The sequence below is a fragment of the Chaetodon trifascialis genome, chromosome 12, assembly GCF_039877785.1.
Source record: "Chaetodon trifascialis isolate fChaTrf1 chromosome 12, fChaTrf1.hap1, whole genome shotgun sequence".
Classification (NCBI taxonomy): domain Eukaryota; kingdom Metazoa; phylum Chordata; class Actinopteri; order Chaetodontiformes; family Chaetodontidae; genus Chaetodon; species Chaetodon trifascialis.
Window position 1 is genome coordinate 2,924,259 of NC_092067.1, and position 13,242 is coordinate 2,937,500.

At 41.0% G+C, this 13,242-nt stretch overlaps 1 protein-coding gene across 4 annotated transcripts in view; it reads right to left on the reverse strand.

Annotated features, from left to right (window-relative positions):
• Positions 1–13,242, reverse strand: part of LOC139339993 (diacylglycerol kinase beta) — a 106,930-nt gene that overhangs the window by 27,946 nt on the left and 65,742 nt on the right. For all 4 annotated transcript variants that reach the window (XM_070975521.1, XM_070975522.1, XM_070975519.1 and 1 more), the window contains 2 exons: positions 7,657–7,721; positions 631–721 (listed from right to left, as the gene is read on the reverse strand). In XM_070975521.1, the coding sequence (XP_070831622.1) occupies positions 631–721; positions 7,657–7,721 (156 nt within the window). The remainder of the gene's footprint in view (positions 1–630; positions 722–7,656; positions 7,722–13,242) is intronic.

Consider the following 13,242-nt stretch of genomic DNA (forward strand, 5'->3'; position numbering starts at 1 on the left):
GAATACAAGATATCTAAATATAGTTGTAAATTAAGACATTCCCTAACTAATGGCATCTTTTTCTGACAATAAATATGAACAAAATTCCAAAGATGGTCAAACTGGATTTTTTTTTTGTTAAAATTACTTTAATGCATGGAGGGAACATGAACCCTTTGAGATGGGTAACAGTTTTAAGAGTTACCCTAACAGTTCCTGAAAAGGTGTGTTTCTTGTGTTTTCTTGGAGTCTTGCTGTGCTTTAAGCACCCAGGTGACAGATTATGCAGTGCTGTATGACAGAATGAGGCAATCAGTGACTTTATGGAACATTAATCTGATGATGTGCTATGAATAGCCTACCTCATTAATATGAGAAAACTACTTTGTTGGAAATTTCTGCAATTCTTTTTAGAAAAACATAAAAGAATAACAGCACTTTAAAGTCTGTCAGCAAAAAGATAAAAAGCTAACTTCTTGACATGTTGTGTACACCAGATGTTCCATATTTTAGTTCTTTTTTTTTTTCATCAAATACAGTATATTGGGAGTTTAAAGACATCTTTCCTCATCTCTGTCACTGAAACAACCCATCACTTTTAGTCATCCACTCTGCTTCTGTGAAAACAGCTTTGATAAGACTGTGACTCACCTCGACTTCTATGCATTCGTTGAGCTTCTTGCAGGTGGCAGATATGGTCTCTGTGGTGCCAAACTCAAAGTACCAGAGCTTGTTCTTCATTCTGAGGAGTGAGAGGGGAAACAGAGGACAGACATGTTTTTGACGAGCACAACAGAAAAGATTCCCAGACCTAATTTTAACTTGCAAATGAGTACAGTGTTGTGAGCCTGCAGCATGATTTGTTTAGGGTGCACTGAACACATATTGAAGTTGTCCGGTGCCTTGAGTCATCTCACATTTTGAATCTGACAGCTCATGACAGCTCGCGGCCATGCGACCACAGAGGTCAAAGCTCCATCAATGCACCCTAAAGCCTTGAAGTGGAGACACTGGCAGCATTGCTTGCCAGATACTGAACCACAAAAAGTTAACCACACCATCTGTCACACAGGCGTTCTGCTGTTGTCCGCTCTTTCATTGAGACAACGCACACAGTTGCAACAGTGCCCTTAGAGTTGAGTTGAAAAGTCAACATAGCCTCTGGACGGGACCCAGTGGGAAACATTGCTGGTGGAGACTATAAGATGAGGGTAAATATTATTGTGATTCACAATATCCAAAGCAACCCACAGGAATGACTGGGCAATAGTTCATTTCTGCCCTGCAGAGGATTTGTCAGAGGTGACCTGATGGATGCAGTTTTGTTTTCATCCTGATGTGATTTGTTGCAGTTTTGGGACTGGACAGTGTCTGAATAACAGAGGTGACAGTCAAGGTGAAGTCCACCTTGACCAATCTGCAAATATCAACAGAAACTGATGAAACATTGATGGTTGAAGCCAAGCACAAAGCTCGGAAAACATATGAAATAACTCCATACATGAAACAACCAACAAAGTAACCCATGAGACAAACAAAACAAAACAATTGCCAAAAACACACCATACCAAAAGACATATTTAAAAAAAAAAAAACGAAAAAGTTATCAAGACAGCAATTACACCACACCTCACACTGAATGACTGTAAGATTTAAAGTACTAAAATTAGACCTAACCTCACTACATAATATGTCATAACAAGATGAAGAGTCTGCAGCCATGCTAGCAGCTTTTAGAAGCTATTTTAAGCACGGTGATAATCATGACCCGGTCTGTCTTCAAAGATGGTCCTCAGCATCTGATGTGAACAGCCTCCTTGGTTTGTCTCCAGACGTCATCTGACTCCATTCGATAACTTGACGCAGTTAGTGTTTTCAGTCTGGTGTTCACAGGCAGCTGATGTTGTCTGCCTCCGGTGCTCCCAGGGTCCTTGCTGTTTCCTCAATGTCACCTTCACCACAGCTGCTGCAAGTGATCTCATACACCACAATCTTTGGGGTCATGGGCTCTCCTGCATTATCATATGACCAGATTCCTGTGCATGGGTGATGTGATGACAGTTGAGCAAGAATACATCTGGGAAAAGCCAAGTACTGTAAATTAACCATGATTTTAGAATTTTTCATCACAAATAAGTGTTCTCAAGAACAAGAAACCTCCACCTTTATAACCCCCCCGCTCAAGCCAATTGAATAATTTTCTTCACCTTTTTGTAAAGGATGTGCCCCCCCCCCAAAACCCCAAAACCTGACAACCAGTATAACTGATGTCTCACCCTGCATTACTCTAGAAATAACAAACTTCATAATATGACAGTAAGTTTACTGGCATGTAGACATGCTGCCAATACTGATAACACAGCTATTGACACAACAGCTCAGTATCATGTGGGCATGGAACACAACCTAAAAAACATCACACTGCTGACATGGTTGTTCTGTTACTTTTTTCACTCCAGATAGAACATATACTCAACATGAACCTAAACTGTACAGTAGACATCACACAAAGCATTAACTTAATTCATAACTGTTTATTTTACTTGTAACTGAAATCTCATAAGCTGCTGTACTTGTTCCCATGTTTTTCTTCCTGCTAATTGTCTTTCTGTCCCTTGTTCTTTCTCTATCGCCTTAATACCTCCCCAGAAAGCTCTGCTGCTGTCAAATCAGGGGATTATGAGCATATTTGAGATCACAATTAGGAACAGTTGCAATTCTCAATGAGGCGAGCTGCCTAACCTCATTAAGCTGCTTCCACTTGAGACGGCCTGTAAGAAATGCAATTAACTCATGCTTTCCCCCTCTCTTATGGACAGAGAGTGCAACAGGGAGACAGAATACTTCCATAAGCCTTTCCTGCATTATTCCCATGTTTCTGCATCAAAACTGGTGAAATGGGCTCGACAAATTCCAATTATGACAAGGAGGACACTTTTTGTCTCCAGTTAAGTCCGTAAGGGTGCTGCACTGCTGAAGGGATGGTTTAGTGTTTGACGCTGTGCTTGCAAGAGCTGACAGCTGATATCCTAACAGAGCAAAGTGCTTATTAATGCTGCGCAGTACAGATGGTTTGTATGAGAACTTTCAAACAGTAACATTTCAAAGAGAATTCAAGGAACTGGTGGGATCACATTCCATTTGAGAATCTGGCAAAATAGTAAGAAGGTGGAAGTTGGAATTATGTTGTTATGAAAACATTGTTCAGGTCCTTCAGCATAGCTCGGGGGCTCCACAACTCTCTGCCTGTATGCTGTATCTACAGTAGCTATCTCTGCCATTGTGTCCCTCCTACCCTGGTACCCCTCCCTCACAGATAAGCATCTCCTTTAATCCCTAATATGAGCAGTGACCTTGTGACCCCACCACCTCTTTCCTGCCCCTCCTCCCCCTTTATTAATCTTCTGAAATTGGGTGACCCAAGTGACCAGCATTAACACAACCCCTATCACCACCGCTGAGTGGCAAAGCAAACCCACCAGATGTCCACTTGCAAACAAGACCTGATGCGTGACAGCACGGCTGAATGGACAGAGCACACCTGCAAAGACAGTCCTCCAACTTGATCAACAGAATCCCAAACAGGAGAGACAACACTGGCCATGAGGTCAAGATTATAGATGTTAATCCAGGTGTCAGTGATCTGTTCTTCAGGCTTCACAAAGCAGTTTATGAAGAAAGCTAATGGTGACTACATTTACAAACACCAAGCATGAATATAGTTTTTACTTTGAGAAAAAGGAATGTTCAGCGTACTTTAACATATATTATTCACCTTTCTTCTCCTTTTTCTTACTTTTATTACCATCATCACCATTACTATTATTGCACTGCGACTACTGAAACAGTGGATTTTGCAATAGATTTCTGTCAATGAATAAGGTCAGACGTGTCTAAATAAGAAATACATCTGAGTCGCAGCAGAGGAAAAATGTCTTTGACCAGGGTCATGTATATGTGCGAGCAGTTGCATGTGTATATATATGCATGTCCTAATGACAAAAGAAGCCCTGAAAGGCATCTTGTGAATGTCTGCTTGAATGCTTGTATGTCCTTCATACAAGACCATTTCAATATTCATGAGTGATACACATTCATTTGGTAATAATCTTTGTTGACATGGTTTTGGTAGACATGTGACAGATAGAAGCAAATGCACATGGCGTACAACTGACTGAAAGTCAAGTAGTGCTAAAGTGAAATGTCAGTAGTATCCATGCAAGATAAAAGTGGCTGATGTAATTGTGATGGTCAGTGTGTTGATCTGTTTCTGCCCCCATCTCCCCACATTGTCATACTACACTGCTAAGCCCCCACCTAGCCCCCACTCACCCCATCACTTTTGGGAAATATTCTTACTGGGTCAACATACTCTTTTCATTTCAAGAAAGGAAAATCATGCGTTGAAATACTATGTTCAAGAAATGCATTATATCTCTAGATAGAATGTGCACAAATGCAGATTTGAGGCCAAAATCAGAAGACACCTTTCTAGATTCATTATCTTTTCCCCGCACCTCTCCTGGGCTCCTGGACTTTGGGCTCCTGGAGGTCTAGCTACTGTGGCCGTTTAGTGCTCATGGAGCTCTGCAGGATGAGGTGTCAGGAGTCACACATCCCCTCTGTCCAACAGGCCTGTGATGGGAGGGAGGCACTAAGGGGTGGGGGCTGTATGTGCTAGTCAACAGACGGGGGATGGTGTGTGGTGTGAGTGTCTGAGAGAGACACATAAAGACAATGTGGGATTGTGAGTGGCAGGGAGGACAATGGAGCACATGTAGCTCACATGATGCCTCTCTCACCAGGTCAAAGGTGATTTATCATCTGCTCACCCAGACAGGAAAAACAGCTCGTTCTCCTTCAATTCAAACTGTAAAAAGGACAGATAGTGTGCCAAGACATCAGTCAGATAACAACAGAACAGTTGCAGTTGTCCATCAGCTGTCTGTTGTTCGCTGGAAGGACTGCAGAAGAACAATAACCTCCAGTGTTGGTTTACTGTAAATAGTGTGCACTAGACTGTTGTTCTTATTTTGTGCAGGGGTGAGTGTCAGTGCAGTTCATATTTTGCGAACACTTGCACACTTGGAGCTATCGTTGGATTGGAGCCACTAGTGCCTCTCACAGAGATGGAGCCATCCATCTGTAGAAAGGAAGTAGTTTGAGCCATCAAAGAGCAACAGTGAAGCACATTCTGAAGAAAAGAAATAGAGCTTTATAGGTTACTGCTGAGTTTGTGTGTGCTGAATATGTTCTGCTCTCCACATAAATGCTTTACATCTTTTAACTCTGGCCTTTGTTTAATGGATCAAAGAGAGGGCCCTCAGGGAACAGAGGTATCTTCCTTTCATCTTTTTTCATCCTGTCTTCCTTCTGCCTGTGATGCTCAACACAGAAATGGGATTGAAACCTAAGCTTAAATTATTGAATCTAAAAGAGATTGATTGATCAGTTGAAGATTGATTTTCCACAGTATGTAGACTTACTAACTGTGGACGAAGCAGCAGCATACATGTTGTTGTCATCATGTAAACAACTTGACACACCAGCTGAACATTCAGAGCCACTCAGAGAGCCAGTTCCCAAGTCTCTGTGACATTCAAAACAAGCCTTTACACTTTATGGAATAGTCCAACAAAGTAAAAGTACACAAAGCTCTTGCTGTTTGATTAACTTGTGATTTCAAACATTCAGAGCCACACCCTCTCTGTTCTGTGTTTACTTAAACACAAATACACACCGTGTACATTATACACATAATGGCTTTTAAGCAAATGATTAGTGCAAGTCTGCATGCATAGGCATTGCTGACGCCGGTCAAAGCTCTGCACAGAGGTTGCCTTTGAGACAGTTGAGAGCATGAACACATTCATAAACACACCAACTCTTTTACACACACACACACACACACACACACACACACACACACACACACACACACACACACACACACACACACACACACACACACACACACACACACACACACCTCAGCCTCAGGCTACAGCAAAGACAACAGGTTGGCCTCTGAAGTGAGCCGAGCCAAGCAGCACCATATATTGTACTCATCACCAGTGATTCACCTCAGAGCTCCAGTATCTGTCTACAGAGGCTGTGTGCATACAGCTGCTGTTTGTTCTCAAATGTCCATCTGAATGAGTTGCCAGAGACAAATGTGGCCACAGCAAAAGGCTGTTGTAAATACAGCAGGGACACATCAAATACTGTTTCCCCCACTACCTCTGATATTTATGTATGGTATTGGTTTTGGGGCCGAGGGTGGTTATTGTTTATATTTTAAAGGCAAGGCTGGCAATTGTTGATGATATCAGCAAATCTCATGAAAAGACCAAAATTAACAATTGTTAGTTCCCAAAGACATACATATCAGAAAGGACTGACTGAATCAAATACAATGCCCATGTTGCTCATAATGAAGGAAACAGCAGCATAGCAAACAGTGTAGCTCATTAATGTGTTTTAAGTATTTTCAGCCATGCTAACAGTGTTGCTCTATGAATGTCAATGTCAGTCAGTCGACCACTTTCATACAGGCTCAAATACAACAACAACTTCTGGACTGTAAAGAAACTTTGTACAGACATTCATGGTCGCCTGAGGATGAATCCCAAAGACTTCAGTGATCTCCACTGCCCGGTTGATACATATTGTTGCGAAAGTGAAATGTCTCAAAAACTATTGGATGGGTTCCCATGAAATTTGGTGTTCACATACTTGCATAACTAATTGCAGTGCTAATCAGCCTAACTACAGCCTCAAGAAACACATTCCTCTACCACTTGATGTATCTCATGTTGGCAGTTAATGGCCAAAGAAAAATGTGTATACCACCACCCACTGGGTAGGAGCATGTTCACACCCCCTGTCTTGTAATGGACCACCCCACGTCGAAACTTGGCTAGCTTTATCTCACTTGTGCTGCTGTGGGCAGTGCATCATCGTGAGGCATTTCTCCTCATCTGGCTCCGGATCCCTGTCACTCTCTGCTGACATCTCTCTCTTTCTGGTCAGACTGAGGCAGCTTCCAGTATTGTATAACAATTAATTAGATGGCGGAGCACTTGTCAGCATGCCTGACCTTTGAATATACCTCCTGCTATTAGATAGTGAACCTCAATTTATGTCATAACTGTCTTCATTCTGTTCTCCTGCAATGTCACAGCATTGTTTTTTTTTGACAAATAAATCCTCATTTTTTCATGAGTTTAGAAGCTTATCTGAACAAACAAACAGAAACAGAAACATTAACAGACAAGTAATTGTTGGCATTGCAAACATGTGTGGCTGGATGATGGAAACCATGGCTCCAGCCTGGTTGGACTTTGGCTTCACACTCTCATGTCATAACTCAGTTCAGTTTTAACACAAACAAGGCACTGCCAATATATTGATTATGCTATGCAGGCAAGTTTTGTCCTGTTATTGATTGCTGACCACTGCAGCTCAGTGTGGTATTGGGTTCCTAGATTAAAGTGCGAGGTCACTTGTTGGTTATGAGGTTGCTTGTTAGCTAATGGTGTTAAGATGGTGGGGAAGGTCACCAGTCCTTTTGACCAGCAGAGCATCATGTGAAATACAACTATACCTCTCATCGACTACTCAGTGCCAGTGTGCTTTATTCCTTGTAGCTGTTCTCAAACTATCCTATCCTCTCACCTGCTGTTGAACTTCTCAGGGTGCTTTTCCCGCATCAGATGAAAGCGATGGGCGATGGAGGCATCCTGTAGGAGAGAGCAGAGGAGACAACATTAGCTGCAGTATCAGACAAACCTACACATTATCACAGCTTGCTGGAAGTCAAATGCCAAGGCACTGTTGTGCCAGTGTGTAAGATGTTACTCTTCCATTTCAACCAACCCTTCAATTTTAGAGCACACACCCTTACATCAAAAAACAAGAGCTTTTTCCACATTTATTAACGAAAATGATGGTCTTTGTTGTAAAGCTAATGTATATTCTCTGCATCTGTGCAGAGCAACCACAAGGATCTGTGTGGCCTCAATTTTATCATCTGACCATTTCCAAGCTGTACTCACTGTGCACACTTCACCTCTGCCTCATCTGTCACACTGACATTGCCATAACTCTATGCGTTACATTAACGCTCAGCTTGGACTTCTTTCTGAAAAAACAGACTGTGTTTCCAGAAAAAAAACAAAACAAAAAAAAAAACAGACTTGTGTATATATATTTATATTGTTATATTTTTTACTTCTTTAATAGCTTATTTTTTTAGTGGAAGTGTCATGCACCAACTTCACCAAAACAAATTCCTCATATGTATAAAATCATACTTGGCAATTAATGAATTCTTTTCTGCTTTCTGGTTTCTGGCTGGTGCATACAGTCCAGTTTTGAATGTACCCCTCTACTGTTGTAGATTTGGCCAATATTTTTTTTATTTTTGAGGTGCAATAAAGGTAAACATCAGATATTAGTATCCTAATATTCCGTAATGACTGTGTTTGGCGTCAAAGAGTTACCTACTATGTGTAGGCTGATTTACCTGCATCCAAGATGCTGAAATGATTGAATGATTAACTGAATTAAATTAATTACATATTATTATAATAAATCTTTGAAATTTTGACTTTTGTGTGGACAAAACATTAGAAGATAGATTTTAGATAAGAAGGCTCTGGGAAATTCTCATGGGTATTTCTTTTTAATACCCAAATTGATTCATGAGCTAATCAGGAAAATAATATACAAATGAATCAGTGATTAAAATAACTGTTATTTGCAACTCTACTTCCACCGTATGTATATGTGGCACTGGATTTTACCACCTAAGCTGACAGGTCCACGATCTCAAACTGACAGTGGTACAAGTACACAATTTATTGCTAACCAAATGGCATTCTGGCCCAAACTACCACAGTAAACCCTGCCCGTCTATTTTCCTTGAAATGCAGTTGTCATTGTCATCATAGCTCCTTGTCCTGTACTGCACTATTTCAGTGTGAAGTTGGAAGATGGTGTAAATTACTAAATAGAATTGGGCTCTAACGTTTGACACAGTGCAGCATTGAATGAAAGGTAACAAGTTGATCTGAGCAGGGCTCAGGCTGGAGCCAGCCTTCCTCTCCCCATGTGTTTAACCTCTGACCTCTGGGGCAGAGGTGAGTGTAGCCAACCTAAGAGCAGCCTCAGGATGACCTCACTCATAGACAAACATAAACAACACCAGGGGACCATGCTGTCACAACAGCATCATCAGTGTTTCACATCTGTTTTACATCTCCTTTGTGCTTTGGTGCTTTTTACTGTATTAATATTCTAGAAGTCAAATAAATGACAAGAATCTAGATGTAAAGATATGCATCTCTCTTATGTAGGCATGGCAGTAGGATTCTTTGGCATGGACTATACACACACACACACACACACACACACACACACACACACACACACACACACACACACACACACACACACACACACACATTTTATTTATTTATTTATTTATTTATTTATTTTCCTCCAGTGTGGGATCAATAAAGTCCTATTTTATCTTATGTAAACGTGGGCTGTTGTCTGTAAGACTTCCGATATGGCAGATAATTCAGGTGAATGCTGCTATGATAACATAAAGGCTACAGCAGCAAAAATATGTCATTAACATCCCTCCATGCCTCCTTTACACAGGCTATAGTATTCTATGCAGGACATACAGCAGCATTCTGGACATTTGTGATCAATTAACCAGAACAGTCTTAATTTGAGCATAGGCTGATCTTGACCAGAGCTGCTTCTTCTCCACTCAGGCCTGAGGATGTGATCTGTCTGCCACAGATAAACAGCCTCTGTACGTAAATAAGAAGTTCAAGATGAATGGAGATTATAAAGATTATATCAACCATATGTCAGAGGAAGTCATATACTGTAGCTAACGCAGATGTAATTCCTATATGTGGCTCATGTAATGGAGATGGTAGACAGCACCATAGTAAAGTAGTAAAGTGTCACTCTAATGGTAGCGTTAGTAATGATGTTAATGTAAGAGGGCAGAGTGAAGGACTCATCCTTTCACTGTTTCATTGTATTATAACATCATCTGGTTCTGTTTAAAGTGCTTCACAGAGACAAAATATGACACATCGCAACTCACTTCCAAAAGTTAATGCACTAAGACGATACAGACATGTAGACATTGTCAAATCAGTAAGACATGATTTAGAACCACACCAAAAATCTATTTTCTGTCCCAAACCCATACTCATTACATGTGGAGACAGAAAATGATGGAGTCTTGTTATACAAATACCTAGGCAGTTCTCATAACCAGCAATAAAACATGCATTAGCCTTCAACTTCAAACAAGTGGTTTATACATAATTGGGTCTAAATCAAGTAATGTCATTTAATCAAGGACACTAGAATATATCTTTCATTGTGCTGTGGTCATTATATTCTGTTCATGTACAAGCTGGTACTTTTTCACACCACACAGAATACAACTCATCTACAAAATGTTAGAATTTGTCAGTTTTCTTCTTTTTCAGCAAAAGCACTTCAATATGCAGAAGCTGATGAAGAAAATGATGCCTATGCATCTGTAATTTTAGAGAACTGATGGATTTATGCTTTCATGAGATAAGCAAGTAAGCCGCTGAGGTTGAAACTGTACTTTTCACAGGTGTTGTGACACTTCGACATTGGGCTTGGGTTCACAAAAATCCTTTATTTTCTGAGGTATCTCTCACTCAAACCTCCAAGTTAGGTGTTCACTGATCTCCTGATTCACTTAAGGACAATTTTAGGTAACACATTCATAGCCAATTATTATTGTCACCATAAAAGATAAAGCTTGAGATACGAGTACTCTACTGATACTCAAACTTTTATAAGCAAAAAATGTTATGTACATTTTATAATGAAGGGAAGATAAATGTGGAACGTGAAAGGGGTACAAAGGCCAAAAATGAATAGCAACAACTATAAATGACACAATGTGACATCACACAGAATGCTAATATTACCCACCTGGCTCGCCATCAGGTGTTAAGCTGCCAATAGGAAATAACAGGCAAATGAGCAAGCTGCTGTTTAAGAGGCAAATGTTTATTCCTATATTTCCACTTCCTGGTAGTGTATGTCACCCATGCTTTATTTCATTTCATGGTAAAACAAGGACATCTTAGACAGTTTATCTGTTATATCCACTTCCTGTGAATTGGGCAGGTAAGAGAGCCTTGCAACTTTGACAAGCAAAAGCATCTGTGATGACAGCTTGGCACCCTGCCTACTTGTGCAGGTGTTTCACTGCTCTGCAACAAGGAGAATGGAAGGTTGTGACCAGACAGGTGGACAATTATACACATCCTCACTTGTCACCCTCAAAAAACAACTGGTGCTACTGGCCTGCTGCAGCACACCTCTTCAACCAGACACTACTGCGATGTGCTGACATCTCACAGCATCAGCAAATATCAGATCTTAAAATAGAGCTGCATCTGCTGCTTCAACTGGCTGAGAACTTGATCCTGGAACCATGGGAGTGAGGAGACATCACAGATGAACCACTTTTCTTCAATGATCCCAGGACACAAGAGACTGACTTTGCCCACAGAGCTCAAACTAAAAAGCTGATTCTCATGGCAAGGTTACTTATCCCAACAACAAGCATACATAAAAGAAAAACATGGGACATATCCGTGTGGGTAAGTTGTTTACAACTTGCCTGAGGAGCCTTTGTCACGTGTGAGCAAAACAGGGAGTTACATTTTCACTAATTTAGGTACAACATGGGCAGTGTGTGGCACACAGCATGTGGATCAGGGCCAAACAATGACAAAGTGGCCACAAAGCTTTCCAAAACATGTCACTAAAGCTGCTCTCAGTCTCCTGCTGCAGGCAATCACTGACCAGTCCCACTTTTATGTATTGTCCCCCTGAAAAATCTGGCTGTAACAATATGTGACATTTCCCATCGCCTATAGTTGCCTGTGTGATGAAGGTTGTTTTGATCTTGCCGTTTGAAGTTTTGCACATGTTGTGTGGGGGCAAGAGGAGGTGCTATTGGATGAGTGATGTGAAAAGTAGGAAGGGAAAAGAGAGAGAGAGAGAGAGAGAGAGAGAGAGAGAGAGAGAGAGAGAGACAAACGATAAAAACAACAAAAACAGTGGCTGGAAAATGTCACCTCAGTGGGACCCACAGCACCCACTGGAGAAATAGGTTCTCAGTTCACCCCTATTATGTTTCACTGGCCTCTGGTAAGGGGCTTGATGAGCTTAACGTCAAAGAGAAATGCCACAGTCACCCTCACATCTCTCATATGCTATGGTTCTGTATTACTGGCAAGCTAAACAGATTGTTTGTCATAACAATAGGCTGATATAGCGGTGTGTATATGGGAATGAACATAACATGAACCTTTGTTTTTGAAGATTTAAAGTCTGTTCAAAAAAGTAAAGCCTGAAAATGCATGAACAGATGAAGGATCCTAGAGTGTCTGAAGAGGAGTTTTTCTCAGTGGAGCAAGATTTTTGAGGGTGGGTCCTATGTTTGTTTGTACATATATATGCCAGTATGTAACTTCTGTATATATATCATCTTGTGTTTGTGCAAGAGGATGTGGGAATCATGATAGAAATACCTGCTAAAGGATTCACATCATTCCACTGATCAACAGCTGGAGTGGTAAAGTGCAGAGAAATGCAGCGAGACAAAGCCAGCAAACATTGATGGAAACCATGTCTGTTTCAAAATATTAAAGATGTAGCAAATGTTTTATGAGGAGAGATATCCATTCAACATATTTGTTAGACCTGAAGGATACACAGTGTGTTTTGATAAGAAAGACAATTTTTATTTAATGTTTTTTTCTGTGCTCCTTCAGGTGGTTTGAATTGGGCACAATATGAAATAGGTGATGTCGTGTACTTTTGCACACCAGTCTAGGTTTGTGTGAATGGGCTTGTGTGTCCATGTGTTTGACCATGCATGTGTTTTTGAGTGCCATTCCTCCTATCTTTAAGACCAGCCAGGTGTCACTCAGCACGGTCATTCATTACTGTGGTAACCTGGCCTGAACCTGGCAGGCGCTTACTTCCTGTCACTGATACTTCCCCTGACCTTCAGTCTGTGCCAGCGCTACTCCATCTCTCTCTCTCTCTCTCTCTCTCTCTCTCTCTCTCTCTCTCTCTCTCTCTCTCTCTCACACACACACACACACACACACACACACACACACACACACACACACACACACACACACACACACACACACAGACATTTTA